The 27964-nt window shown below is 50.7% G+C and overlaps 11 protein-coding genes across 11 annotated transcripts; 5 read left to right on the top strand and 6 right to left on the bottom strand.

The window, feature by feature from the left end:
- Positions 1 to 203: 203 nt before the first annotated feature.
- TrAtP1_011256 (uncharacterized protein) lies at positions 204 to 1104 on the top strand. Its single transcript, XM_014093179.2, has 2 exons — positions 204 to 472; positions 568 to 1104. The coding sequence occupies exons 1-2, from the start codon at positions 278 to 280 to the stop codon at positions 973 to 975; spliced, it is 603 nt and encodes a 200-aa protein (XP_013948654.2). The 5' UTR covers positions 204 to 277; the 3' UTR covers positions 976 to 1104.
- Positions 1105 to 3438, bottom strand: TrAtP1_011255 (uncharacterized protein). Its single transcript, XM_014093394.2, has 7 exons — positions 3191 to 3438; positions 3031 to 3061; positions 2788 to 2843; positions 2629 to 2659; positions 1765 to 2536; positions 1466 to 1697; positions 1105 to 1406 (listed from the first exon to the last, which is right to left on the bottom strand). Exons 1-6 carry the CDS (start codon positions 3195 to 3197, stop codon positions 1467 to 1469), a joined length of 1128 nt encoding a protein of 375 aa, XP_013948869.1. The 5' UTR covers positions 3198 to 3438; the 3' UTR covers positions 1105 to 1406; position 1466.
- A 2687-nt stretch (positions 3439 to 6125) lies between these two features.
- Positions 6126 to 6791, top strand: TrAtP1_011254 (uncharacterized protein; the record flags this gene model as incomplete). The annotated part of the gene is made up of 1 exon (XM_014093393.2): positions 6126 to 6791. One exon carries the CDS (start codon positions 6126 to 6128, stop codon positions 6789 to 6791), a length of 666 nt encoding a protein of 221 aa, XP_013948868.1.
- Positions 6792 to 6947: 156 nt separating this feature from the next.
- On the bottom strand, positions 6948 to 8302 carry TrAtP1_011253 (mitochondrial 54S ribosomal protein uL5m). The gene is made up of 3 exons (XM_014093392.2): positions 8001 to 8302; positions 7246 to 7939; positions 6948 to 7174 (listed from the first exon to the last, which is right to left on the bottom strand). The coding sequence occupies exons 1-3, from the start codon at positions 8255 to 8257 to the stop codon at positions 7049 to 7051; spliced, it is 1077 nt and encodes a 358-aa protein (XP_013948867.1). The 5' UTR covers positions 8258 to 8302; the 3' UTR covers positions 6948 to 7048.
- A 2188-nt stretch (positions 8303 to 10490) lies between these two features.
- TrAtP1_011252 (uncharacterized protein) lies at positions 10491 to 13454 on the top strand (the record flags this gene model as incomplete). The annotated part of the gene is made up of 5 exons (XM_014093391.1): positions 10491 to 10577; positions 10708 to 10809; positions 10867 to 11244; positions 11304 to 12111; positions 12166 to 13454. The coding sequence occupies 5 exons, from the start codon at positions 10491 to 10493 to the stop codon at positions 13452 to 13454; spliced, it is 2664 nt and encodes an 887-aa protein (XP_013948866.1).
- Positions 13455 to 13960: 506 nt separating this feature from the next.
- On the bottom strand, positions 13961 to 16299 carry TrAtP1_011251 (uncharacterized protein). Its single transcript, XM_014093390.2, has 3 exons — positions 15681 to 16299; positions 14957 to 15604; positions 13961 to 14899 (listed from the first exon to the last, which is right to left on the bottom strand). The coding sequence occupies exons 1-3, from the start codon at positions 15987 to 15989 to the stop codon at positions 14792 to 14794; spliced, it is 1065 nt and encodes a 354-aa protein (XP_013948865.1). The 5' UTR covers positions 15990 to 16299; the 3' UTR covers positions 13961 to 14791.
- Positions 16300 to 16815: 516 nt separating this feature from the next.
- On the top strand, positions 16816 to 19695 carry TrAtP1_011249 (uncharacterized protein). Its single transcript, XM_066115034.1, has 5 exons — positions 16816 to 17764; positions 17822 to 18125; positions 18197 to 18277; positions 18340 to 18942; positions 19005 to 19695. Exons 1-5 carry the CDS (start codon positions 17667 to 17669, stop codon positions 19305 to 19307), a joined length of 1389 nt encoding a protein of 462 aa, XP_065971131.1. The 5' UTR covers positions 16816 to 17666; the 3' UTR covers positions 19308 to 19695.
- On the bottom strand, positions 16822 to 17001 carry TrAtP1_011250 (uncharacterized protein; the record flags this gene model as incomplete). Its single annotated transcript, XM_066115035.1, has 1 exon — positions 16822 to 17001. One exon carries the CDS (start codon positions 16999 to 17001, stop codon positions 16822 to 16824), a length of 180 nt encoding a protein of 59 aa, XP_065971132.1.
- Positions 19696 to 22848: 3153 nt separating the features above from the next.
- TrAtP1_011248 (uncharacterized protein) lies at positions 22849 to 23163 on the top strand (the record flags this gene model as incomplete). The annotated part of the gene is made up of 1 exon (XM_066115033.1): positions 22849 to 23163. One exon carries the CDS (start codon positions 22849 to 22851, stop codon positions 23161 to 23163), a length of 315 nt encoding a protein of 104 aa, XP_065971130.1.
- Positions 23164 to 24803: 1640 nt separating this feature from the next.
- TrAtP1_011247 (uncharacterized protein) lies at positions 24804 to 25550 on the bottom strand (the record flags this gene model as incomplete). Its single annotated transcript, XM_066115032.1, has 2 exons — positions 24804 to 25091; positions 25509 to 25550. 2 exons carry the CDS (start codon positions 25548 to 25550, stop codon positions 24804 to 24806), a joined length of 330 nt encoding a protein of 109 aa, XP_065971129.1.
- A 1998-nt stretch (positions 25551 to 27548) lies between these two features.
- TrAtP1_011246 (uncharacterized protein) lies at positions 27549 to 27878 on the bottom strand (the record flags this gene model as incomplete). Its single annotated transcript, XM_066115031.1, has 1 exon — positions 27549 to 27878. One exon carries the CDS (start codon positions 27876 to 27878, stop codon positions 27549 to 27551), a length of 330 nt encoding a protein of 109 aa, XP_065971128.1.
- Between the last annotated feature and the right edge of the window lie 86 nt (positions 27879 to 27964).

Here is a 27964-nt window from a genome sequence, read left to right as displayed (position 1 = left end):
AAGAAAAAAAGAGGCGTAATCCGGAAATCGTAATTGGGAATGTCGCTATGCAGCGTTTCCGGTCCCCTTGCCCAACCTTTGTAGCGCCCGCCCAGTTAGCGGTGCCTCGCCGGTAGCCACTGGCGGATGCTCCCTAAGCCCGCTACGGATAGCCCGCCTATGCTGGGCGCCATTATGGGCTAATCTTGCTGCAACAGTATTATGGTCCGCAACTTCATAGCTCAAACTCAGATCCTCTACCTATGCTTTGCAGAGCTCTTCATTAACCAGAAAGACCATGTCACGCTCCATTGGCTTCTTTCTAAGAACCTTTCCCATCGCACCATCGGCCAGAGCCATCCCGGGCCTTCAATCTTTCAGCACCCTCGGCGCCACTCTTTTGAAGACGCTCCCGCCCCGTCCAAAACCTCCCCCGGACTCCGAAATCGAAGAATCCTACCTCAAAGGCAGCGGCCCCGGCGGCCAAAAGATTGTACGTACAGATGCACAGAGAAATATTTAATTTCACACATCCATGACAAGCCCTTTTACAAGTAGAAGATGTATTTACATGGGTCCCTCTACTAGAATAAAACCAATTCCGCAGTCCAGCTCAAGCACATCCCCACCGGCATCGTCGTAAAGTCCCAAGCCACTCGATCACGCAGCCAGAACCGCAAACAAGCTCGAGAGATATTGGCGCAGAAGGTGGATGAATTCTTCAATGGCGACCAGAGCCGCTCTTCCATAGTTGGGGCGATAAAGAAGAAGAAAGCAGATAGCGCGGCCAAGAAGAGTCGGCGAAAGTACAGGCGATTGGAAGAGGGAGACGAAGAGGCCAACGCCGAAGTCGCCGCCACCCTCGAAGATAGTCCGGACGAGATTGCCGAACAAAGTAGTGACACAAGTAAAGAGACAAGTAATAGTCCCAGCAATAGTGCCACTGACACCAATAACAGCCAACCTGGGCAGGATTCCCAACATAGGCATTCATAAGAAACTGCTGGCCAGAGTCCCTTCATTGGGCAACAAAGGAATCATCAATCAATGCCTTACAAACACTTCGCCGTAAAAGGCTGTACAACCAGGGTGCATCTAGCGTTAAAGATACTATTATTATCACAGAATTCCATTCAACGTGTTTCTCTAAGACCGGAAAGCAAATAAATATTTGTATCAACCTAAGCTTCTAGCCCCTAGACCCGCGTTACGCATCCAGCCCAGCTGCCATACACAAGCCGTTGTATCCTCATCAGAGAAAAGCCAACGCCCATCTCCTTGACCCTGTCAAAAACTTTTCGTAAATATGAGACTCGATCGCAATACACGCGAGCCCATGGAGACACTGCATGATTTGTCGACTCCATGAGCTTGGCACGAGTGATTGGCGAAGGATGTGAGGTTTTGTCTTTGACCTCGCGTAGCTTCTAAACGGCAGTTAGCAATCTGCAACACACAACAATTTCTTTGTTCAAGTCACGCCTACCTTAGAAGCACTTGCGGTGGACAATGGAGGGACCGCTCTCGTCGTACTCCTGCTTGGAGATCCACATCTGCTGGAAGGTTGACAGGGAAGCCAGAATGGAACCACCGATCCAGACGGAGTACTTTCGCTCGGGAGGAGCAATGATCTTGACCTTCATGGAAGAAGGAGCAAGAGCAGTGATCTCCTTCTGCATACGGTCGGAGAGACCGGGGTACATGGTGGTACCACCAGACTAGATTGAGAAATGCGTAATTAGCGCTGCTATTCAGTCGATTTGTCCTTGCGCGAAAATCACTTACCATGACAATGTTGCCGTAGAGGTCCTTTCGGACGTCGACGTCGCACTTCATGATGGAGTTGAAAGTGGTGACGTGGATACCACCGCTCTCAAGACCAAGGACAGAAGGCTGGAACAGAGCCTCAGGAGCACGGAATCGCTCGTTGCCGATGGTGATGACCTGACCGTCGGGAAGCTCGTAGGACTTCTCCAAGCTGGAGCTCTGGGCAGCGGTCTGGATCTCCTGCTCGAAGTCGAGGGCGACGTAGCAGAGCTTCTCCTTGATATCACGAACGATTTCTCGCTCGGCGGTGGTGGAGAAAGTGTAACCACGCTCAGCCAGGATCTTCATCAGGTAGTCGGTAAGATCACGACCAGCCATGTCCACACGAGCAATGGCGTGAGGCAGAGCGAAACCCTCGTAGATGGGGACAACGTGGGTAACACCATCACCGGAGTCGAGAACGATACCGGTGGTACGACCGGAAGCGTACAGGGACAGAACGGCCTGGATAGAGACGTAGAAGGCGGGAGCGTTGAAGGTCTCGAAGACGATCTGGGTCATCTTCTCACGGTTGGACTTGGGGTTGATGGGGGCCTCGGTGAGCAGGACGGGGTGCTCCTCGGGGGCAACACGCAGCTCATTGTAGAAGGTGTGGTGCCAGATCTTCTCCATGTCGTCCCAGTTGGTGACAACACCGTGCTCGATGGGGTATCTCAGGGTCAGGATACCACGCTTAGACTGAGCCTCATCACCGACGTAGGAGTCCTTCTGGCCCATACCAATCATGATACTGAAGGAGATTCGGTCAGATCCATGCTGCTCAAAATGCGACCACCAAAAATGACGGCGGCCGACACGTGAGTGTTGATTATTAGAACTTACCCATGGTGACGGGGTCTACCGACAATGGAGGCTATTTGGCGGCGTTAGCAAAATGTCAACCAAAGCGTGCGGTGGTGGCGCGCAAACGCCCAATAGCCCCAAAACGTATAGCTCTGGCGGGCAGTTGCGTGGGAAAGGGAGCAGAAGTGGGGTACTCACGGAAAACAGCTCGGGGAGCGTCATCACCGGCGAAACCGGCCTTGCACATACCGGAACTGCATTGTTGTCAGCTTTTCAGATTCAAAGGAAGCGAATTCATTCTTGTATGATGCAGTTGTAGATGCAATCTGTCGCTCCTCCTGCGTGGCGTGGCTGGCAGGCCGTGACCGTGCCTCCTGAGCCCGCAGATGAGGAGGGACAGAGAGGATATGGTGTCGGTGAGACAATGGCGGGGAAGCTTACCCATTGTCGATAACGAGGGCAGCAACTTCTTCTGCAGTGCGGGAAATCCATATGTTAGCCAATATCCTCATGTTCACGGCGAGGCATCACGGCGACGATTGCTCGATTGGCCTCGGCATCAGGAGGCTGGACGCGGTGTTGCGTGGCAAGGTCGACGTACCTTCCATTGTGACTGATTATAGGATGAAAACTGGTGAAAAGGTGAATGAAGAAACCGAAGAGAGACGAAGAAAGCTCGCGCGATCGCAGGGTCTCGAGAGCTATGAGAACAGAGGACGAAGTGAGGAAATATTAAGGTGACACGCAGGTCGAAAGCTGTCGATTGGGGGGTGCTGTAGAAGAAGTAGAAAGAGTGGAGGGGAAGGAAAGGAGGGAAGTATGTATCTCCGCTGCCACGATGGGCACAGAGTTGTGGGCGGGACAAAGGCCTGGTGGGGCCCGCGTGTGGGAGGCGGCGAACCAGGGCGAGACCGCCTTAGCGCAAAGTACCTCGGCGGTCGGGCTTGGGTACCGCTGCGGCGGCGTGCTTTGTGCGAGGTACCTGGTCGCCGCCCATGGAGTACCGCACGCGCCCGCCAACCATGCAGCGCTGCCTGCCGCTTTAATGATTGGCTCATGGCGGTGGCTGTTCAGCGCTCTCTGCTATTGCGCTCCTTTAGGTCTCGTTTAGGTCTCGGTGTTCTCCTTGGGTCCCCTTAGGTCGCTATAGCAAGGCATCTATCAGTGGGGGAGAGGGAGGGGCTGAGATCAACGCCATCGTCACCTTGCAAGAAAGCTCCATCCACACGGTACGAGGCCATGCTCACGTCCACCGCTGGAGCAGTGCGTACTCCGTGCCTAGGCATGTACGAGCTTGAGGAATCATAAAATGGACGCCTGATTGCAATCACCGGGAGAGGCAGAGGCAATGGAATTACTAGTCAAGGCAGCCAGATTCTCAGCGCCATCGAGTGTCTCATCGTACGCGTCCCAGTACGCAACCCGCCAAGGCTGAGGCACCCATTCGATGGCAAAAAAACGGCTGCCTTGTCTCTACAACTCTCTTTCGTGGATAACAAACACACTCGGTTTCAGCGGTACTACGGAGTGTAAACAGATCTTCCCAGGCCGACGGGTGAGCCAGGCATGCGATGATGCGCAGAGAGGGGCACTTTTGTGAAGCTCTCCCAGTTGAGAGCCCCTCCTTCTCCTAAGCTCGATGACAGCCGCATTATTAAGGGGGCCCAATGTGTGGCTGGTAGGAACAGCGGACTTTTGCTGCTGACTTCCTACCGCGTCGTACCAACTGCCTGGGAGAGAGAGGAAATAGGTAGTAGTGCTCTTTCTTCAAGGCTCCCTGATCTTCTCTGCACCAAGAGCCTCCCTCTCCTGACGACTGTCAAATTGCCTGTGCTCTACGCAGGCCCCTGCAACGAGATTCCAAGCCTGAATCAAGCTTATTGCTGCTAGGCAGAGAGATTACAGCATCTCTCACACACTGAAGGCAGCAGCATTCAAGTGTATCTCTTGAGTTAGGCATCTTGCATCCCAAATCCCCAGATTTATCCGCCCATCGAATGCGTAATACGCCAGTCGCTGAGCATGCACCAGTAAGCAGAGGCGCAGAGGCGCAGAGGCGCACCAGAAGAAGCTGATGACGGTTTTTAGCCCCCCTTTTCGCTATCAAATCTCCCCAGCCAAGCTCATTCGGCCGCGCCAACACATCAACCCAATTGCAGTTAAAGCCAGTGCCGCCCTAAGCCTTGTTCCAGCTGTTCAAAGAATTCGACTCTACTCGGACCATCACGTGAGGCATGTGGATAAGTCATATTTCTTTGATATAAACTGTGTAGGGTATCAGATAGGTGGTAAAGCCGTTAGCTCTACCTTTCTACCTATAGAGAGCGTGCAAACTCCTAGTCTGATGCTGGATCAAGATCTCCCGGGAGATCCAAAGCTGCATGGCGCATAGCGCTGCAGTCGGCTTGGTCCAGAATGCAGGGCGGGCGAAGCGAGACGAGGCGACACTGTGACAGCTTTAAGACCATCTTAGCTTCCAGACAACGCGTGGCTTCTGGATTAAGGCTACACCATCCTCCAAGGTTTAATGTTTCTATATTCATCTGCCTGGATACTCGAAAACATGCTTACGTACCATGACCTATTAATCACAGCATCATTGTCAGTATCTACTGGGTATCTAGCAGTATCATCCCCGTTTCTTCAGCGTACGAAACTCTTTGTTGGACTTTACGCTGCGTTACGTCATCTGTAAGATTCCACCACTTTGACGCCAAGAAGAAGGGCTATATGCAGGATGCTTGTGAACCAACTGGACTCCGACGGTAGTACAAACTTCTCTAAGTCGAGGGAAAAGTCACCTAGCACCTCAATTCTGTTGTCCAACACCCCAGCTGTAGCTCAACAAGGCAGCCCGTCTGTGTATGAAAACACACAACTGCCCAATACATTTGAAAGTGGCAGCAGTAGCATCATCAGCAGCAGTAGTAGTAGCCCATGCTCTAGCTGGAGTGCTAGATAACAGAATTAGGGTGCTCAACTTTTGTCTAAATGAAGTATCGATATAAGTACTAGGTAAGCATATCATGACGACTAGGCTACAGGTCGCACTCGTACGGAGCTCGGAGTGTAAAGCCATCGCCTGGGTTCTGAGATGAACAAGTGGGGTTGGCATTTTGTTGCCCGTTTCTAGGATTCAGTCCAAAATGCCAGGCGTGCAAACAATTGTCGGGCTCAAAGGCAACTTGAGAGTCTTTTAGGAAACTTCCTCTCAAAATCATAGCTTTTCAGATTGTTTCTCTCGGAAATTTGATTCATACACAGTTTAATTAATGAAGCTGATGATCAAGCCCTGGATGCAACTAGAATTAAACCCTGGTAAGGCTGTAAAGGGAGAGTTCGACGGCACTAGTCCCTTTGTAGACTAAAGCCTTCTTGAAGTTTCCAGAAGCCGCATGAATGCCACAAGCGGAAAACTCGAAGATTTGGCGAACAACTTCAATTCCAGATTGCTGCTCCATATCTTGATCCTTTCATCCTCTTCATATTACGCAGATATCCACACACATTCTCGCTAAACCACTACGTAATTTACCATGGGCGACAAGCGACTCAACGAACTCCTGCGATGGAGTGTCGAGAATACCACGACCGGCGAAAATGGCCCCTCCACTGAGACCAATGCCCAAGTACCGCCGCCAACAAACCTCACCCCGGAGCTGATGGCCGCTCTCATGGGAGGGCCCTCCGATGCCGACCTCATGAAGGGCTCCATGGAGATCATCGGCGACCCCGAGGTTACCCTGGAGAACAAGCTCATCGCCTTCGACAACTTTGAGCAGCTCATTGAGAACCTCGACAACGCCAACAACATTGCCAACCTCAACCTGTGGACCCCGCTGCTCGAGCACCTGGGCAGCACGGAGAGCGAGCTGCGCAAGATGGCGGCCTGGTGCGTCGGCACCGCTGTGCAGAACAACGAGCGCACTCAAGAGCGCCTGCTGGCGATTGGCGGCGTCACTCCTCTGATCGAGATGGCGCTGAAGGAGGATGAGGCCGAAGACGTCAGACGCAAGGCAATCTATGCGCTGAGCTCTGCGGTTAGGAATTACCAGCCTTCCATGGATCACTGCACAGACGAGTTGAACAAGCGAGGGTTCACTGCAGCCAAGACAGACGCCGCGGATATGACAGCCGTTGATGTGGTCATCCATGGACTCAGGGAAAAGGTCAAGGCCGTCGCCAATGGGGCTTCGGAGTAAAAATCATAAATGTGTTTTAAATAGGTTTGAAAGGAAATGGAGAAGAAAAAAAGGACATTGGGCGGAGTTGAGGCGTTCTGCAAGTATTGGATGGATCAACCGGCAGGGATTGATGAATAAAGGTATCCTACAAATATTCATACATTGTATCTAACGATTATGGCTTTTACGATACACGTTGTTATACATTTTATATATCCCCCCCCCCCGCAGATTTTTATTTTACCCATGCTCCCAAATCGCTGACGTGATGTTCATCAGTGCGTAACTTTTCCGTAGAAAGGGAATCCCAATGCTTCCATGAGCAGCCTGCCTTGCCTATCGGAGGTAGCAGTGGTGTGAATGAAGATATCGCAGCCAGGCATCAGCTTAGGAGGATACATCTATTATTATCAAATGTTAGTAATGAGAGCTGTTCGTGAATCAAGGACTTTCTGTCCCGCATCTCACTTACATCGTAGTTGAACTCAATCTCGGGAAAGTACGACATCCAGGCAGGCTTCATGCCAAAGGCAATGTTGCCCGCATCGTCGCCGCTGGAGGCCTTGATACCGGGCCAATCCTTGATCTTGGGCAGAACCAACGTCACCAGTTTATCGACAAAGTCGTATGCCGCAGCGCCGCGCAGGGTGGTCTTGGCACCGGCCTTTGATCCCTTTCGGACGCCCCAGTGGATGACGTTGTGCTTCACAGTCGTGACATCGGGAAACTGGCCGCTGATGGCCTGGACAACGGCTCGAGCCACATGAAGGTACTCCTTGTTGTCAGCGGCCAGAGGAGCATAGGAGTTGATGGTGACGGCCTCGATGTCAGGAATATTGTGCCAGGAGATGTCTCGCTCCAATATTCCTAGCCTTGACGAGCCTCCACCTCTTGGTCCTCTGCTCGGTCGGTTCTTGTGGTATGGAGAAGATCCGTCCCATTGGCGCAAAACTCCCTTTTGCGATTCGACTGGTACTGTCCCGGGAGGGGTATGGTTGTATGTGAGGGTCATGAGGTCGGGCGCAATAGTGCTCTCATATGTGTGCTTCAAGCGAGGGAAGCTGAAAGGCCCAGGAACGAAGTCACGAGCAGTTGGTTCGGACGAGGGTGGTGCCTGGACTGGGTGCAGAGGGCCTCGATTGTATTTGGGAGGATGATATTGGTATCTAGGATTCTTACCATTAGCAAAAGCTTTTGCAGCATGGGTCTGCAAAGGGCAGCACGTACCGGTTACCAGGGAGCCTTCTTTCTGTTTCGCCCTGCTGCTGTGACTCTTCAAAAGCTTTGAGAACATCTTTACTAGGCTGCGGCGTCGAAAACGAAGAGGTTGACTCGATATCGGCGATGCTGTCTGGTTTCACAGTCGCATTCTGTGCCGCTCTGGTCGAGACAAACCCTCTTGCGCATAGCGGAGCAGACTGATAAATTGGCAATTTTTGCCTCAAGGCTCTCGCCAAGCGAACGCCTTCTCGGGAAGCTGCCATTGTCAAGCCCAAAGCCAAAGGTCTCAATGCTTCGTCGTAGGAAGTTTCTCGATCTGCCCACCACTTTACTTCGAGACAACGGGAATTTTCCAATTCCAGACCTCTGCACAGACACTAGCCACAGGCTAATCCCGGCCAGGGTTGGCGCCACACTGAGGCGGAATACATGTGGCGGTGCAGACGCACCTCGGCCCGCACTCCGAACTAAACGAGATCTCGGAACCGATGGGCAGGCCGTTTCACAAAGGAGAGGTTGCTGGGAACCGTTGAAAATTGATCAAATTTGTGAGATTCTCAGCTATTATAGGTGCAGGTGGTTTTTCAAAATAAGACATGAGCTCTTGTCTTGCCAAAAGCCATGGATTGAAATGTAGCATTGCATAAAACTGCCAAGGGTGCCGGCGTGTAAGTCGCCATTGCAGCTTGTTTTCTATCCCATGAAAGCTAACCCCCCTACCCAAGATTGTCCGCGACTTGCGTCAAAGTGCAAAATTCACGATGAATGGAAACTTGGTAGATCGTGGACTGTGGGATTGGCCAAGAGGTATGCATGATTCCATCTAGGAGGCCATTCGGCCTAAGCCACCTCACCTCACTTTAGGTAGCCACTCTATTTTTGCAGATCCGACGCCTTTTCGTCACGCCATAGGCGATCAAAAAAGCCGCTGATGCTAATTTAAGCACAACACTAGAACGCTGCGGCTGCTCGGTAGATGCAAATGGCAACTACTGATAGTACTTCAAAATACTTTTGCACGAAAGCTCCAATGTTCCTTCATTCGGCACGCCTCCGGGGGGGGCTGAACGCCTGGTATTGAGTAGCTTGGATGAAATGACGTTGTTTGCGTTTTACCAATCTCGTCCCAGAGCTCAGTGAGTCCGGAAAGGGCTCGTGACGAGGGTAGCTCGACTAGAGTAGTGAAAAAATCCGCTCCCATTGTTAGTAGATAATGCTCTAGAGAATGTCTTAGCATCTATGTGACCCGTAAGCTCGGGTCTTCGTCTGTCACGTTCCCCACCTATTCCGCCCAAGACCGGAGAGAAGTTTGTCTTGACTCTATGGCGGTAACATGACTGCGAGGAGTGGAGATTAGCAAGCCGCTTAGATGTGCGAAAACGGCTGTCGAAGGGGCCAGAAATCGCCTGCCTTGAGCAGTCGCCGTAGAATTACGTAGGGCATTCGTACGCAGGCCACGAGGCCGCAGGGAAAAAGTCAGGTTTGCGAGGCACGAGAACTGCAGGTTAGTAAAAGGCCGCCTTAGCACCGCGCAGGGACTGTATAGCTACATAGGACACAGTAAACAACAGCTTGGGGCCTCTGTGGGATTCCTAACGCAAGGCCAAGGCAGCCGTGTTCACGGACCCGGCCCTGAGGCGAAGCCCGATGGTGTTGCCCGCCGTGTGGTGCAGGGCGCAGGTGATTGGCGATGGGAGCTGGAAGCTGGAAGCGCCAAAGGGTCCCTGCGGATCCAGCTGCGATGCTATGGATACCAGCCTCAACAAAACGCCGTCAGCCGCTGCGATCTCATGTAAATCTCTCAATGGCACTGCGACAGGATCGATGGCATGTCGCAAGGTGCCACCTCAGCGCAGTATCATGCCGCGTTATAGCGCTGTCTAGTCGCTTGTGTCGCCCCTACAGCCCACTGCAGTCCCCTGGCAGCATATGATCCACCCGGATGTCCCGCCCCCGCCACTGTAACATCAGGCCAACACGAAGCACTAGCTTCAGCACTCTTCATGTTCTTATTTGAACCTGGAACCGCTCGAGGGTCCATTTGTTGCGCGACACAACATCTCCCTCCTGCCACCTCGTCACCCCGTCCGACTGCGCCCTTTGCAAAGTTCAGTTCTCGAAGCGCCTCTCAGCCTTTACTTTTTCCATTATCCAGCCGCGCCCTGTTCTCGGCGACGCATCGACGCCTGCGGCGCAGCATTTCTTCTCGAGCTATACCGGCCGTCTCGAATCTCGCAAGACAGGTAGCCGATACCTCGAATTAAGCCTGACGCCAACGAAGGGAAAGAGAAAGGAGAAGGACATATATATACGACCAAGATAAAATCATCTGCAGCAAAGATTTCGTGCCGATCCAGCTCCACCAGCGCCGCGTCGAGACTCGTCTCGCCCTATGATGGGGGCGTACCGTACGCCTCTTCTCTCGCTCCACGCCGCGAGAGTCTGTTTTCCACCTCCTCCACATACACGAGACAAAGCCCGTCATAGCGGAAAATCATGAAGGAGTTTCCCAGGAAGTTCCTTAGCCTGCGCGATAAGAGCGGCGAGCACCATCGTAGCAAGTCTGCCCCTCCTGCAAATAAGGTAAACCATTATTCCTACAGCCTCTCAATCCCCCATACCTTTCCTTGAAAATGGGCCGACATGGCGCCCAACTCCAAATCCCCCCAAAGAGAAACGGTCATGGCTGACCAGTATCCTTTCTCGCTGGCAGGCACGTCCTCTCACAGCCGACACGTTTCGGTCTTTATTCAAGCCTGACCATTCAAGACAGGCCAACCAAAATGAAGCGGAAGCCACTAAAGAAGCCGCCAAGGTGCGCTGCTTTATGACATCTCAATTTCTTACCAAACAAATGTTAATCAATAAGCAGATTGAGGATATCCAGCGACGTTTAGACGCACTCAACATTACCAATATCACCGTCGAGCACATCCAAGATATCTTGGTCACCAAATACGCAAATGGCGACCCACAGCGTACTACGGAATTCATCGATATCGAGCAAAAATCTACCTCTGGCGTTATCCTACCCTATGACCCAAGCGTCCATATGGTTGGTGCCGAGAACCGCAGCGCCGTCACCTGTTACATAGATGCTCTGCTCTTCGCCATGTTCTCTAAGCTGGATGCTTTCGAGTGCATGCTCAAGAACCAATTCCCAGCAGATGATCCCAGGAATAGGCTAGTTACGCTGCTACGTATATGGGTGAACATGCTACGCACAGGCAGACTCATCCGCACAGACTTGGTGAGCAACAAAACATCTCGAGAATCTCGAAAAGTTGATCAATTTACTAACTTGCGCAGACTAAATTAATACAAGACACCATGGCTGAATGCGGCTGGCTGGACGCTCGTCTCTTGGAACAACAAGATACCTCAGAAGCCTTTGCTTTCCTTACGGAAAAGCTAGAATTACCTCTCCTTTCGCTACAAGTTGATCTCTTCCACCAAGGGAGACATGACGACGATGACCACAAAGTTGTCTACGAGAGGCTACTCAATCTAGCAGTACCGTCAGATACCGATGGAAACGGCATTAAGCTAGAAGATTGCCTAGAAGAGTATTTCAATACTCAGGTCGACGTGCTCAGAGACAGCGAAGAAGCAAAGAAATCGATTGCAGAGGACGGCAGCCCAGGCGCGGTTCCTATATTATCAATCCCGAACCAAATTCGGCTGATTAGGGACGAAGAAAGTGTCTTAACGCCCACGGCCATTTCATCATCTCCAATTGACATGTCACCATTGACTCCGCGGGCAGGACCCCTGCTGGAAAAAGACGAAGATAAAGAAGAAACCTCTGTATCGGAACTAGTCGTTAATGGCACGAGCCAAAACGACGCTCCCTCTGACACACCGCAATCACCGCAATCACCCAGCGTATTGAGCGCAGGAGACAGCGCAGGCAATGCAAGCGATCATGCCGCAGGGTCTTCTTCTAGGATGACAATCAGGCATAGGTCAGCCAGCGTCATCCAGCGGGTAATGCTCGACAATGGAGGACGCCCAACGAGTTCCGAGACCAGCACCCTTCGCAAGAGGCTCAGTGGGAAAGGATCAACTGTAGTCAAGGCGGTTACGATACCTGCCTGGCAGTTCTTCCGACTAATTCGTATGTGTACAATCCTTGCCAGTCACTACTTCCTTTAACTAATGCTGTGTACAGCTTGGCATGCGGTTAATAGTACAGAGCCCCGAAACGATGTCGAAGTGGCAATGAATTTTGACCAGCGCCCTGTGGTAGGCATCTGCTTAAAGCGGTATGCTATGACCGAGTCTGGCCAGCCGAAGCGTCTCAATACGTACATCGACATTCCAGAGAGCATGCGACTTCCACATTTTATGCTTGCTGATGGACCTAACATTGAAGAGGAGATCAATGGACTGGCAACGGAATATAAGCTCGTCCTGCAGTCTATAGTCTGCCATCGAGGCGATTCATTGCAAAGTGGCCACTACATTTCTTTTGCGAGAGTCGCCCCTAAACTCCTCACCGATAACAGAAGGCATGATTTCGATCCGCCTCCGGATTATGAGGAAGCGCAGTGGGTGAAATTTGATGATCTAGATATCGCCAACAGAGTCAGCTTTGTCGACGATATCAAGGAATCATTAAAGGTCGAGATGCCATATTTGTTGTTCTACCAGATCTTGCCCATGGTCGATGCTTCTGAGAGCACAGACACTGGGCGGCCGCCATCCTATGATGAATCAAAGAAGAGTCTGGAGATTCAAAACTCTGCGACTAGCGAAGAAACGCCAGCTAGCTCAACGCATGTATTGACAGCGCACCATGAGCATCAAGCTTCAGCTTCGACCAGTCGCTTGGGGCAAAGCAAGCCTCCTAGCATTAGACTTTCCGCCGATGTCGAGCGACCATCACGTAAGTGGCTAGAAGGTATAAGTCTCAACTTTGGAGGGTCGTACGTGGAGTCTGTGATTTCCCGCCGCCAGAGCGAGGCGCTCACGGACTCTACTGCTCATACGCCATCTGTTACACCAGATCCGCAATCACCTGCCGTAACACCGGCTGATGAACCGACATCGTCCAGATTGTCTCGCGCTGCGTCGCGCTTCAACCTGAATAAGCAGAGCCGCCCAGCTAGTCAATCGGGCGAGGGCCGTATCAGCCTTAACCTCAGTCGCTTTGGGTTGATCAAGACCAGCAAAGAGCCGCTACCCGACCCACCGGCGCTGAATATCTCATCTACCACCTCGATAGGCCAAGCAACTGCAAGTCCTCAACCAATTTCCCCATCAATGTCGTTAGAAAAACAGTTACATCACCCCCCTGGTACTGAAAAGTCGGATAGAAATGAGAAGGCTGAAAAGCATGACAAGAATGACAAAATAGAGAAGGCGGAAAAGCACAAGCATAAAAGGAAAAAGTCTAAAGAGAAGAATGAAAAGCAGAAGTCGGGAGATCAGCCCGAGCGGGAGTGCGTCGTTATGTGATGGGCGAGCTCTCACAGTTTTAGACGATAGCCAAATGGCTTATGATAGCATTATGGGACGGACAAAATATGGTAGGGTGGCAAGCGCTTCTCCTTTTTTGTTTTTAAACTTGGATACATCTTTTTCTTCCAAAGACAGAAAAAAAATCACAGTCATGATGTGAAAGAGTCATGGAATTACAGTGTTGGAATGCATGATTATCGGATGACTGGGAGTTATTACAGGTTACTTGCATGTACCGATATATCGAAAGGAGAGGAGGAAGAAACAGCTTATATATATATATATTGATACCACGGCGTTGGTGGAATGAGGGACTTTTTTTCCCCTTGTGTTTTATTTTCGATTACTAGGTATACTGATTCAAATGCATTTTTATATACCTTGGGAGCAGCAATGAATGTCCCTCTTTCTCTTAAACGGTGATCAGCCACAAACTCATGTCGTACTCCTTTAGACAATGAGTCTCTGTTTTTTTATTTGTTCATCACAGTGAATCTTTTTTTCATTTATTACATTCAAGTTCGTCATCTCTCTATCTCTCTTGTACATTCAGCATGAAAAGGAAGTTATGTAAAACTTGGACCCTTTTTCGCCAACATGCCGTACTTGGTAAAAAAACTCCCTCCACTTCCCCCCTTTTTTGATTCTCGTGTACACATGCCTCCCTACAACATAGTCCCATCCCATCCAAAAGATAGAAAAAAAGTAAAAAAATTGACGGACATTCCCAAATGCTTTACATACCGCCCATTTCCCGCCCGAGCCCACTGCACGTATGCACCGGTCTTGGAAAAAAAAAGTTGTAATATACACAGGGAGGTAGAGCAATTACCATGGACCAAGAAATACAAACCTAAGAATAGATTTGTGGTCATCTCGGGCCATAGCGATTCTCTCTCCCCTAACAGGATTGGAGAGTCACCGTCATAAAAAAATGTCACATACAAGCTCCCCTTCCCATTCTTCACATAGGCGTTGATGAACCCCCCTATAAGGAAGGTTTTCAAAGAATGGGGTTTTTTCTTTTTTTTTTTCTTTTTGTTCTTCGCTTTCCATCCCTTCTCCCGTCGTTATGTAGAGAGGTATGAACCGAGGCCTAAAAAGAAACGATATTCATCATCAAACATATAGCGATAGAAAATTTTGCTCTTCGTTTTTCCCCCTTCTTTTCATTTTCTTTTTTTCTTGACCAATCAGAAAGTCGTGAGTGTGGAGAAGAAGAGATGAATGTTCGTCCTTTTGTTGGCCAGCGGTCCTACTACATTAGTCGTCTATCAATCGAGATCCGATTATGGGTTTCGTGATGCGCTGGGAGTTTCCTGTCATGGCCTTTTTTAAAATGGAATATTGGGAGGAGCCTGGCTGCCCAGAGCCTCCTGCTGGTCTTGAAGTTCTTCGGGGGCAGCCTCAATTGAGACACCGAGGCCAAGCTTGGCTTGTTGCTAAACGAACAGTTAGTCTGATATATATCGTATCGCTAGTAAACATGGCACACATACCGTAAAGTGGTCAATATCGGCAGCAAAGGTCATCATAACGGGTGGAGCGACACGCTTCTCCAGCAGGCAGCTAAGCTTACCCTTGGAGTCAACCTGGGCTCGGAAGGTGGACATGCGGAAATCGTATTTGGCACCAATGGTGGTGACGCCCTCTTTTTGCAGGCCACCACCCATCATACCACCGGCGGAGGGGACGAGACCGAGGCTCAGGTCAACACCGGCTTGAACCTTGTCCGACAGCTTTCGCCAGTATGAAGCACTGACGGTTCCCATAGCAGCTTGCAATTGAGCAGTGGCGACCCAGTCAGCGGCCTTGTATCGAGCACAGTAAGAGACGGCACATTCAGGACCTTGGGTCAGAGCAGGGCGTTGCCAGAGGGTTTCCAGACCGAGAGCGAGCTTAGGGGTAATGGATTGAAGGTAGCTTCCAATGTAGATGCCAGTCATGCCGCCTTCGAGGAAAGAGGGGTTGAGCATCTTGAGAGATGCGCTGAAGTCATTGCCAGTATACTCGTGCTCGAACTGGGCCATGTCCTGGCCACCGGGAGAGATGGACAGCTGTGACTTGGAGACCAGCTTATCGGTCCATCGGTAGTTGAAGCGGCCGGAGAGAGAGCCCTCGTTGTCAACGTTGCCTTGGCAAAAGACCTGGGAGTTGAATTCCGAGTTAGTTATCAAGGCGGCACTGCGACTCGTGCGCGGGTTCCAATGCGTTGCTGCTTACCTTGCCGGTGCCGTACATGGCGGCAAAGGTGTACGGGTTGATGCGTTCACCCATTGCGAACTGGTGCGACACCTGGAACAGCGGCGCCATGCTGAAGATCTTTGTCAGGTCGGCACGGATGCCGGTGAACATGTAGTTGTTGAGGAAGACATCGCGCTGGACTTCCTTGGACAGCGACTCGATTGTGCCAGGGTTGCTCAGTCCGAGCTTTGCCCTCCGCTCGGAGAAGTAGTTGACGGCATCTCCTATTGTAGCGGCGATGGGGTTGGAGAAGACGAGGGACCGCAATGTGTCCACGGGGGTGGCCATGACGGCGGTATTATGTGGTGGCTCTGGAGCCGAGCCGAGCGAAAACCGGTGATGACAGACGAAAAAATCGAGTCGCCTCGCTGCGCCGGTGAGAGGAGCGAAGAGGCTATTGGTATATCAAGGATTATTCAAGGCCTCACGCAAGCCTCGGCTGTAGATGTTTGCTGCTGTGCCCCAAGAAGCGCGGTGTCAAGCTCCGAAGCGGCTATAATGGGATGGAGTTGCTGAGAATAATTTTCAACCGACCCAGTTTGTCCGTAGCCTGCGGGAGCTGCACGAGCCACTTTTTGTGAGTGACGCTGCCAAGTTGAGACTTTCAGCCTTTTTTTCAGTGGCGGAGAGTGCGATAATCCGGAGCCGATCGCCGCGGGGCTCACTAGTTAGTACAGTAGTATGGCTGAAGGTGCTTTGTATCAGCAACTTGCAATGAGGATGGAAATCTCTGGACTTGTATTACGATAGAGAATTTTGTGGTATGAAAGTAATGTTGCTCACTATTGTTTGGTATGCCAACTATCTAAATAAATATACCACTTTCTTCTTCAAAGCATTCGATTTTTTGACAGCAGTCCAGCTACATGGCATGGATTCCACAAGAACTTGGAAGACGGTTGATGGTGGGGTAGGTACTGAGAACTTGATCAGCCGTTGCTGTGAAGTACCTATGCTTCTACACAAGCTGCAGGCAGGTACCTCTGCACGCTCTAGGATTTCTCGTCGGGTAGTATTCAATACTTGTGCGATTCCCGTGCTGCGTCCCTCCGTTCTTGCCCGTAGCGCATGTCCCCTTGCATGAACGGCCTCTTCATTTTGCATCCGTCATTCTCAGCACCTAGAACCGAATATATCCGTCCCTACGGCTCGCCTGGGCGTCAAACGCGGCCCTCAGCTCCTCCATCTTCTTGGCCAGCTCTATTACTATCGAGGCCTCTGCTGGATAGGCCAAGCCGACAGCCAAGCTCGACATCTCTAGCCACTCGGTCGCCGTCTTGTCTGATCCTGGTTGCATCATTCCTCGAGGCGGGGCGAAAGGCTGAGCTAAGCTGGATCTCATCTCGCATATCACACCGCATCCCAGATCGCCAGCTTCCCACAAACTCACTTATTGGATTATTGTTTCTTAGTCAACTTGGACTCTGTCGCATATTATTCTACTATTGTTTACTATTATTCTTTAGTCTTCGAAGTTCAGATATTACTGGTTGCAACCACGAGTCTCAAGAAAGCCCAACAGAGAGCGTCGGTCAAGTCTTGCCATCTAGCGAAGACGAACTCGACTCGCAGAGATGGATACCTTGCTGTAGGTGGCTTACATGCGCGCGCCCAGAATTCATGTCCCGATGAAAGCAAGATTGATATTATGGCTATGGTGCTGTAATGTCTCGAGAAGCTCGCATCTTCCACACAGTTCTTTTACTCTATTCCAGTTCATCCCTAGCCCCTGACCCAACCCTCTTGGCCACGACTATAGCTACAAGGGGAACAATTTCGTGCTGGGGGGGTAATATTTGACAATGTTCATACATACACATGCAAGATCAATCATTGTTAAATGAAGTTTAAAACTGATTCAACGGCATTCTAGAACAGCTGAGATCGCGGCCAACGCCCCCCCGGTACCGCCGGAGGAGCTCGACCTTCATTGATAGTATCCATGATGTGTCTGAAGATAATGACATGGCGCCGGCCCAGCTATATAGCACCATGTCTGGACGGCTTTTCCACTCCGGCCGTATCACCATTGTCATGGTTGGACCACCTGCTCGCGGCAAAACGTAAGTTTGGAAAATCTACGGCTGCAGCGATTGGACCGAAAAGCTTACGATAGGCAGACACATCTGCGTGTCTTTGGCACGCTATCTCCAATGGCTTGGCGTCAAAACTCGTATTTTTCACCTGGGAGACTATCGACGAGCCACAATAGGCCCTGACGGCTCACTTCCTGACGATTACTTCTTTCCCGATGCTTCTCCTTCATCCATCATCCTCCGTCAAAAGATTCTTAAGAAATGCCGTGAAGATATCTATGCCTGGTTAAACCATGAAAATGGCCAGGTTGCTATTTACGATGCAGTCAACCCAACGGCGAGTGGAAGACGTTCTCTAGCCAAGGAATTTGCAAAGCACGACGTCCAGGTGAGGAGCCAAGATTTGTCGGCAATATTTTGGTTTCTTTGTTGAGTTCACTGACAACAGATGCTGATTAGACTCTATTTATCGAATCGTTTGTGAACGACGAGCGAATTCTACATGACAATGCCATCAATGTCAAGATTTCCTCACCGGATGTAGGTTTCACCGAAGCCATTCCGTCATATCCCTTCCCTCCAGCCACTGACCGCGGCCATAGTTTGCTGGAATGGATCCTGAAGTAGCGGCGACAATGTATCTGAAAAGAATAGAAATGAGGATCCCGGTTTTTGAAACCATGGACGAAGAGGAACTCAACTATATCAAGATGATCAATGCCGGGGAGAAATTCTTCTACAATAACGTTAGCTTCGGTTACTTGTCGCACAGAATTGTCTTCTACCTCACTAACCTCCACATCAAATCACGGACTACCTTCTTTGCCCGTGCGGGCACAACAACAGAAGAGGATTCGTATAAGGCAGACGCAGACCTCTCAGAACAAGGCAGATTTTATGCCCAGAGGATGTCCGAAACCCTCATAAAACATCGCGAACAAGAAAGGCTAGAATTGATTGCCAAGGGTGGACCTGATATACCTCAACGGCCTCTTTCCATCTGGACATCAACGCGTCTTCGCACAATACAAACTGCTGATTATCTCAAAGAAAAGGGATACAAGGTTCGACAACGCTCTCAAATGAGCCAAATCAATCCTGGTGTCTGTGAAAAGATGTCAGAGCGAGTGATCAGGCAGATATATCCCGAAGAAGTTGAGAAGCATGGGCTTGATCCCTATCATCACAGATATCCCCGCGCTGAGGTAAGCTATATTTGCTTCATTGGATTATGGAAGTGTCCGACGACTAACGATATGCCTTGTAGTCCTACCATGATCTTGCCGTTCGACTTGAGCCCATCATCCTGGAGCTAGAGCGCGAACAGAGCGATCTCTTGATTATTGCTCATGAGTCTGTTCTTCGTGTGCTATTCGCCTATCTCATGCACTGTTCTACCATGGATATCCCCAATCTCAAATTCCCTCGCGACGAGATTATCGAGATTATCCCTGCCGCATATCAGAACGAAGCCAAGCGTATCCGTATTCCTGGCTTGGATCCAAAGCTACTCCCAGGCTCCCCCCGATGGTATCAGTATAGCCGGCAGTCGACCCATGAGCAGACCTGAGAGCGGCCAGATGAGTCCCATTCCTGGCGGCTTGGGTAGCCCAGCTGAGCCTCTGGAGAGGCCGAGCTCAGAGAAAGTAATCAACACCTCAAAAGACATGGTGGCAGACAAGATCCACGACGAAATTTAAGTAGTGAGCGCCAGCATCAAATTGACAATTACGATTCAATTCTTAAAAAAACGAGGAAGCAAGATTGGTGGTGGTATGTGTGATTGTTCTGGTTTTCATCTTACGCAAATAAATTCGAGACGAACAGATGCTTTACGGTAAAGTAGCAAATATTGGCAACTCTTTGACATTGAAAATGTCCAGGTACTTGACGAAAAAAGAGAGCCTAGCCAAGACTTCCATGAATCCAATGAGATACTCCAAAGCTTCCGACCCTCCCGCCCCTTTCGATGACCGGATTTTGTGTAATTTCCGTTTTCTTTTACACTCGCCTTTGGGTGACACTTCAAGTTAGCCGCATAGAGCTGGGCCAAAGCCCAGACGCCCCTGACCCCTAAGATATGACGCGGAAGGAGAAGAGCTGGCCAACCGGCTGAGGGTGTCGCATGAAGTTCGAGACACACGTCTGTTGAGTTGAGACAGCCACCCTAGAGCTTCTAGACCATCTTTTGCCGCTTTTTGTGCTGCCCAGGCTATGCAATCGACCCAAAGCAGCCAGACACGCAGACAAGCGGGCGGGTTTTTTCTCTCTTGTCTCTGTCTAATACACCTTCCAATATTGCTCCCTGCATATGCAAGTTTCAGCTCCGAGATTGTAGGGTTGCATGTACTGTAAGAAGACTTGAGAGCTAAGCTCACACACTAAAACGTGCCGCCCCTAACTCTACTTTTCTTTGATTACGCTACGCCGAGTAGTACTACCTCACAGTCTCAGCTTCTACAGTTTCACTTATTTTTGCCTCTTGTTGGCTAGATACAAGGGAATCATGAGGACTTTAGGTTCAGCCAGGCGCAGAAAACCCTCCCGATCCCTGGGATATGGCTCTCTCTTGAGTGTCTGAGTTGTGTTACGCAGAGATATACGTGGTACTTGCGGCTGTATTTCTTGCTCCCTCCCCTGTTTGATCGCCACGAGATATTTATAAACTATTATTACTCTGTACCACTACGACAGCGCCCCCCTTTTGTTCATCGGGACTACCATCCTGACTGAAACAAAAAGATATCGAATGATTTTTCTTTTATTCACATTTTCGATGCTGAAAGAAAAAAAAAAAAAAAAAAAAGCACTGCTTCTCTTTTGCAGCTCCTCACTCCTGATCCCCTTTTTTCAGCATTGCCTGCAAGTAAATCCCGAAATGAACGCGCAGCCTGATTTCCTCAGGCTATGGGATCAAGATACCACACCAACCCGCGGAAGAAAAAAAAAAAAAAGGAGGCGAGACAAGGCGAGGCTGTGGTTGGATCCGTTGTTGGCTTTGCTACTACCTAATTACGAGACATTGTCGCAGCCTAGATGGCGGCGGGATGGAGCGGGAAAGGACGGAAGCAACATCCGAGACTGGTTGGTGATGCAAGGGGAGAAAAGGCAAAAAGGAACGTATATACTAGTATCAAGTACTAGTACACAGTAATAAGAATTAAAAAAAAAAAGTATGAGAAACACTTTCATCCTACGGGCTGAAAGTGTCTAAGACATACAGTTCCTTATCTACCTAAACGGCTTATAGTATGAGGGAAAGGAGTTGTACCCCCAGTACGTATTATGCAAATTGTTTTACAAATAGCTATGGTATGGTTGCCATGTGATTTGCTGATTATATTGGGCGGCCTCTTGGGAAACGGCCTTGCTTATATTGGTCGGAGGATGAGCTGTCTATTCCATGTGGCTGACTACATGTGTATGGTCAGTCTTTGATATATAGGTAAGCGGCATGTGCTGGCAGAGCTCGTTTGATAGGCTTCTATGCTGCGTATAGGATAGAGTGATTGTTTATACAGAATCGTTATGTGTGTCTGTAAGCTCGTGATGAAAGAGACTTGACGGCTTATCCGAGGAAATTCAGTTAAACATGTCTTGCATACTACTCCCTTGCATCCTTCTACCTACTAACACTCGCGTCGCTAACCAGAAAGCCCAAAATTGCCCCTGAGGCCTGAGCCATCCATCTCTTCTGACCCGAGATGGCGTAAAGTAGCTGCTGATCGTGAGACAGACGGGTTGACTGCCACTAGTCTTCTATACGTTATTGACCAGATCTCGCCAAGGCATGACCAAGTCCAAAGGCCAACAACCCCACGAGGGCCCCCAAAGTTTCATTGGTATCCAGCCTTCTCCAGAGATCATACAAGCAAGTACATGTATGCTGAGAATGCGTAAATTGCGCCTCTTTCTGGCATTATACGACTGGTACCTGGTCTGAGTGTTCCACGTCATGGTCCATAAACACTGGCCTCCAATTGAGCATCCAAAGTAACCCGGAAATTTGTCTCGACTTTCATATGCCCAGATGGCTAGACAAAGCTGGAGAGCCAGTTGTAGCTGCATCTGCTTTTCCACATTCTTCATGGCTTTGTTTCCCACTTTCCAGCATAGGCAGGCCCCCTTTACTGCTGTGGCATTTTCATCATTCATCATCCACATGGACAGACGACCGGCTGCCTTTACGAAGCATGATGAATGCCCTGCAGGTTAACCGCACGAAGTAACGCCAACAGGGGCTGCTAGAGGCTTTTCAATGACGGCAGAAGTATGCATGTACATATGAAGTAGTAGTAGTAGCGCCCAAGACGGAAGAGTTTCAGACCACTAGAGACAAGCTCCAGCGGTGCCGGTGCAAAAGCAGCCGCAACTAAAGCGCAACACTCAAACCGCGCAAGAGAGGAACAGTTTTCCGTGGCCGGCTGCCTCAAATAGTAGTAGTAGTAGTAGTACCAATCAGATACCTTGGACCTGTCTGTCTGATGTAGGCATACCTTGCTCCCTGCAGCTGCACAAGGCCGTCTGACCTCGCCGAAATAAGCAAGGGGTAGGAGTAAGTAGTCTTGTGAGTGCAAGTATTACTACTTGCAGCGTCACTACGAACACTAGTGAGAGGTACTGCCGACACGTCTATCTGATTGGGATAGGTTGGCCGTAATAGCTTCAACTACTTCCCCTAGTGTTCTCATAGTAGATCTAGTAATCGCCTCTGCTTGTAGTCAATTACTAGTAGTGATGGAATTGTCTCCAAGTGTGACGCGGCAAGTGAGACGAGCATTCGGATTCGAGGTCCAATCAGGGGTCCCCTACTGTACCTCTTTTGGTTCATCGACTGCAGAGTTGTCTGGTCATATATGACTTGGTGAGTTTTACATATTCCTACTTGTGGCTTTTATGGATGTTACCCAAGGCACGGAGCACTACATGCATGGAGCAGTCATGCAGTTCTTCACCAAAGAAGCATCAGAACGAGCGGGTAGTAGCGTATATTTTGCGGCCGGTAGCAAATCTTCAAGCTCGTACCACTATGCGCTGATGAATTTTTTTTTCTTTTGGCACGTTGCCTTGTAAAGGAACGATTGGTTGCCTCACTTTAGCAGGCACAACTAATGAGGTGGTGGTACCTAGTACTCGGCAGTGGGAATCGCAATAATGAGAGCTTCAAAGAGATGGAAATTGCTAGTCTTGGTGGCGATGGCCGTTCAGCCGCGAGAAAAGCAACATGGAGGAAACCATCTGTCCATGGCGTTTTCTTCTTCTTCGCTGCTGTGTGCCGGCTTCACAGGCCATGTCGACGCACCATCGTTGCACCGCATCACGGCCACCACTTTTTGGGATCACGTCCCGTACTTGCGTCTTCCACAGACTGTGCAGGGGCTGTTCCAGGTCTCGTGGCCTCGGGGTGGGGCCTGGCAAAGACATGAAATGAGATGCTAGACAGAGCACTCCATAATGTTCGTAAAGCCAGCAATGAGTCGCCGCGGTCGAGATCAGGGTGCAAAGACACGCTGCAGGTAACACCGAGATGGACCTAAGCTGAGGCTCCAGTCGTACTGTATCAATTTCATCACCTCGACGCACGTTTCCATCTGCCACTGCACCATGACTGTCTAGCTCAGGGTCTCGGTGGATACCTACAGTACGGTACCCTCTCTTGCGAGAAACATGGTCGAATCGAATGTGGAGCACTCTGTATTAATACTGCACGAGTAGCAGTATGTACAAGTGTCATCGTCGTGGGCTTGGAGCTCAGCAAGTTTGCAGACGCATCTACACGCGGCGTCAAAGAGCAGCCGGTGCTACATCCGCCCGCCGATGAATTGGGGCGAGCCGGACAGGGCGCCACATTGCAGCTCAGCCAATTGACGATGGCGATTGGCTGCTGCGTCTCTGATCCAAAGGGAGGCATTGGTAATCCCGGTTCTGCCAATGCAATTGAGACCGGGCTGGCAGCTGGTCATGCTCTCGCCGCAAAGCTCAATTAGATGCTGTATCAGGCTCGACTCCACAAGCATACATTCGCACTGCTGTCTCGTTATGCGCGTTGATGGAGATCTTTCGCCATGGGAGACGAAAGGCTCAGGGTCTTAGCGTTGCATGATTTCGGTCATGAGACCCTGACGAAAAGGAAGATTGAAGGGAAAAACACCAGAAAATTTCGGTATAACCGGCCAACTCTGGCTCTGGCAGCCTCGTCTCGTCAAGTCAAAAGTCTTGCAGAATAGCAATGATGCTGCGAAGCTGGGCTAGCCAGCATATATTGATGCCATCTCAGCGATAGTCCACCAATACAGTAATAAGATCGCCCTCAGTGCTTGGACGGGCCAACACTAACTGGCGATGCACACTAGTGTTAGTAGCTTTTCGCCGGCTCTGGCTCGCCCAGATGACTTTCAGCATGACGTTGAGCCCCAATGTGACCAAGACAGAAAGAGACGTGAACAGGGGGAAGAATGCTTGCAATGTTGGCGTTCGCGCTATGCTGCGGGCCTTTGCCATCAGCACCATACAGTGCTGGTAGCAAATTGGTAATGTGCAGAGAGCGCCAAGCTGTGCTCACTTTGCGCAAGTCATGGCAGTAATTGGCGCTCCATCAACGCAAGGGGGCAATCTCCGGAGGGGCAATTAATCTCTCAGAGCTCATATCGTATCTCCGACCACACAGTCGCAAGGCCCTGTGCCGTGGAGAGACTTGACAGGAAGTCGAGCATGGAAAGCTGATGGTAGTCAAGCCGTGCCCACAGAAGGCCCCATAGAGGCTGGAGCTAAGATGCCCCCGTCGCTAAAACAGACAGAAAAAAGATGGAGAAGGGCACCCAGATAGCGAATACCAGCGCTTTGGTTTGCCTCCATGCTGTAATAGTAGCTGGATCTGGGTGTTGCTTTCTAGTGGTAGCAGCATCAAGCCGTTGGAGACATTTTCACGGATCGGCCTCCCATATGGCAAGCCTTGGAGAAGGGGAGGGGGCCAGGAGGGGCCGGATGTGCCTCTAATGCCTGGATGCTGCAACTGGTGAGGGGGGAGCGGAGGGGATTTTGAGAATGCTATGCCAATGCTGGCAAACTAGCCATCAAGCACACAAACCTTGGGCTGGGCGCCCTTATCCACTGTGGCCACGGATCCAAAGAGATGGTCCTTTGCTCGCGAGAATCTCGAGGAACGCCGTTGCTCCACCATGGAGGTGGCCTGGCGAATGGTGCTGATTGCCTTTGAAGAATGTGCTCGCACAAGCACTCCCTGGGCCTTGCACCAATTCAACTTGGGTTTCCAGGCACAGAGCCTCATCTTGCATTCGAAGCTGAATGCTGGGATGCCGGCTGCTGGGATAATCCCAATGCTAATGATGACGCTCTGCTGCCGCTAAACAAAAAAAAAAAAAAAAAAAAAAAAAGGCGCAGCTACCGTCCGCGACCCGCTAACAAGGCTCTGAGAAACGCAAAAAAAAAAAAAAAAAAGAAAGAAAGAAAGAAAGAAAGAAAGAAAGCCGCCTGCCTGCATTGGATGCAGTGACGGACACATCTCGTCGGTTGTGACAACAGGTACAGACTGCCCAGATGCATGGTAGCACAAAGGACCCATTGCCCAACTCCAGCAACGTCTTTGGCGAATGTTGCAAACTGCAAGCAGCGCTGTCTCTTCTTCTCCAGCAGACGTTGCAAGCCTCAGCTAGCCATTGATTATTGATCGATGGCCACTGATACTCATATAAAGTAGGTACTCCATGCTCATACAAGTATGTTGATATGCCTGCGCAAGAAACAAACAAACCCACACCCGCATGCCGCTACGTTCGGCCCCTTGCTGAAACATGGCGTCGAGTGTCGGCAGGAGTACCTGAGCATGTACAGTACCTAGAGGTATAGGCATTCTGTTAAAAAAAGGAAAAAAAAATCAAAAAAAAAAAAAAAGCAAGACAAAAGAAAGTGAAAAAAGAGACCAGTCACATCCTTGGTTTGTGTACGCACACTTGTACTAGCACTGCTGCACGATGCTACATTTCTATATGTAGAAGCAGAAGCAGCAGTAGCGCATGCGCCTATGAATAGCGTGTCAGATGTCGGTGTTGCCACAGCGTATCTGCTTATTCTGCGTACGGCGCACATGCAAGCATCCGAATCTCTGACTGCGAGGAGCCTGAAGGCAAATCTGCGTGTCTTGCGACTGGGCTGCAATTGTACAGTAGCATCCTGATCCTGATTGAGCCAGATGCAGTCGACTTGTTTCAGGGACCCGACTCAGGGTTGGTTTTGCTTGGCTGTGCTTGGCTGTGGCAAGCTCACGCACACACACGCGCACACACACACGCACATGTTTGCAGAAGTAGGGGTGTGCGGCTTATGTGAACGAGCATCTGCTGTCGAGTGTGAGGTCATCATCCATGGGTCCTATTTTGGGCAGACGATGCTACTCGCAAATCGTCGATTTCCACAGGGGCGCACTCTGGACTGGCGAGATGCACCCTTGACAGAGCGGCAATGGCCCGGAGAAAAGCAGCAGACAATGGTAGCCAGGAATTGAGCCAACTGAGCACATATTAACCGGTAGATGAGGAGGGATTCAGAGACACTGCCACATCTGGCGTGACCTGGATGATATCACTAGCAATATGATTGGAAGCACCACCCCTGGGGCATCTTGTGAGAATCCTGATGCATGCACTACACATGCAAGCCGTATGTAGGTATGAGCGAAATATCTATACGATCAAATTCTCGCCTGTGCATTCGGCCGCAGATCGCAAGAGATACCTAGATGCTGGCCCCCCCGGCTGTGTGAATCTCGCCGCCGGTGGGAGCTAGGGCCTCCAGGGTTTGGCAAGGTTTGGGCCAATTTGAACCACCTCCTTCGTACGGAGCAGTTCTCGACAGCAAAGCGTCAAGTTTGAGTTGTAGCCGTAAGAGGTGGCGCCTGCTGAGGGCAATAAAGCATTGAAGGCGAAAAAAAGGGGTGTGTGTGGTGGTGGCGGCTACAGGCCAAAGTGGTAAGGGGGACATCCGTCATTCTCATCAATTGACTCTAATCAGCAAACCCCAACGGGCTTTTCTCTCTGTCTGGGCCCGCGATGCATGGCCCCAAGGAAAGACGATGATCATGAGAGACGAAGACATGGTCGTCAAATGACCTGGCAAAAGGTAAGCGATTTGTGGAAGCCTCTTGCAGAGCCATGATTAAGAAACTCGCCGTTACTCAGCAGCAAGAAAAAAGACGGTGCTACCGGCATATCAGGCCATGGCTTCTTGCCACCCTATTAAACGTTCCGCCTGAGCTATACCCGTATTTGGCCAGACTTCGTAATCGTGCCTAGCATCTGGGGGTAAATTAAGGTCGTGGTAGCAGCCAGTAGGTACCGAGAAAAGGGGAGTCGTCTGCGATGATGATGCCGTTATCTTTTAGGCGTCTGCCCTACCTCGAGGCTGCCTTGGGAGGGTACGCAGAACCGACGTCAACGCGACCGGCGGAAGCTGTGCCTGCACCTGGCCAGTACCGGTACCTGAGCATCGCCTCGTGAGCTGCCGCCAGGGAGCTCCGACGCTGTCTGATCCGATGGAAGGTAAGCCGTTAGCAGCCCGGGTCTCGTCCTCCAAAGCCTCCCTAGCTCTAGGTATTCCTCCGGGGAGCTGCGAGTCTGGGACGACGCTGGCCAGCAGCAAATGGCTCTCTACAGGTACTAGGCCGCTAGGAGAGCTTCAGGCTTGCATGGTTCGCTGCACGGCCCTGTCTTTGACTTCCGCTTGCCGAGTTTTAGCGCCAGGTGCCCGTCTCAAAAATGAGCACATGAGCACCTCGAGCCTAACCTGTGGATCCCCCCTACTGGATCTCTGGCTGGCGCTGGAAGTACCCAGAGGCAGGTCCTGGTAGGTGGTACCAGACGGGATTTGCGCGCAGCAGCACTTGTCGAATTGTGCGCCGAGCCGGAACAAAGAGAAAGAAGAAAACAAGTGCGAGGGAGATGCAAGAAAGGGAAAGGATGCCGGCATTGGGCCAGCTGAGCAAAAGAGGCCGTGAGTACCGGGTACCTGCACCCAGCCCAAGCGAGTCCGCAGGCACAAAGCAGCAGTACCTGACCTCTGCTTCCCACAATAAGCGCGCCCCTACCGGCCTGTATCCATCAAATTTCTCTGCATGGATTGAGTGCATGTACTCCGTAGCAGGTCACCCGCCATCGCGCCGCTGTAGTGGGCTTAGGCGCCCCTCCTGGCCAAGAGCTACTCGCGGATTACCTC

The sequence above is a fragment of the Trichoderma atroviride genome, chromosome 6 (genome assembly GCF_020647795.1).
Source record: "Trichoderma atroviride chromosome 6, complete sequence".
NCBI lineage: Eukaryota > Fungi > Ascomycota > Sordariomycetes > Hypocreales > Hypocreaceae > Trichoderma > Trichoderma atroviride.
This window is presented reverse-complemented; position numbering and strand designations above follow the sequence as displayed.

Coding starts and splice junctions, on each gene's coding strand:
- TrAtP1_011253 (XM_014093392.2), bottom strand. CDS start 8,257: ATGGCAGCTTCCCGAGAAGGCGTTCGCTTGGCGAGAGCCTTGAGGCAA. Junction 7,940..8,000: donor AGAAGGCTCCCTGGTAACCG/GTACGTGCTGCC, acceptor TAAGAATCCTAG/ATACCAATATCATCCTCCCA. Junction 7,175..7,245: donor AGATTGAGTTCAACTACGAT/GTAAGTGAGATG, acceptor TGATAATAATAG/ATGTATCCTCCTAAGCTGAT.
- TrAtP1_011251 (XM_014093390.2), bottom strand. CDS start 15,989: ATGGCCACCCCCGTGGACACATTGCGGTCCCTCGTCTTCTCCAACCCC. Junction 15,605..15,680: donor CCATGTACGGCACCGGCAAG/GTAAGCAGCAAC, acceptor TTCAACTCCCAG/GTCTTTTGCCAAGGCAACGT. Junction 14,900..14,956: donor CCGATATTGACCACTTTACG/GTATGTGTGCCA, acceptor CTGTTCGTTTAG/CAACAAGCCAAGCTTGGCCT.
- TrAtP1_011255 (XM_014093394.2), bottom strand. Junction 2,660..2,787: donor CGCTCCCCGAGCTGTTTTCC/GTGAGTACCCCA, acceptor GCCGCCAAATAG/CCTCCATTGTCGGTAGACCC. Junction 2,537..2,628: donor GGTAGACCCCGTCACCATGG/GTAAGTTCTAAT, acceptor AATCTCCTTCAG/TATCATGATTGGTATGGGCC.
- TrAtP1_011249 (XM_066115034.1), top strand. CDS start 17,667: ATGGCGCCGGCCCAGCTATATAGCACCATGTCTGGACGGCTTTTCCAC. Junction 17,765..17,821: donor CCACCTGCTCGCGGCAAAAC/GTAAGTTTGGAA, acceptor TACGATAGGCAG/ACACATCTGCGTGTCTTTGG. Junction 18,126..18,196: donor TTGCAAAGCACGACGTCCAG/GTGAGGAGCCAA, acceptor GATGCTGATTAG/ACTCTATTTATCGAATCGTT.
- TrAtP1_011256 (XM_014093179.2), top strand. CDS start 278: ATGTCACGCTCCATTGGCTTCTTTCTAAGAACCTTTCCCATCGCACCA. Junction 473..567: donor GCCCCGGCGGCCAAAAGATT/GTACGTACAGAT, acceptor TCCCTCTACTAG/AATAAAACCAATTCCGCAGT.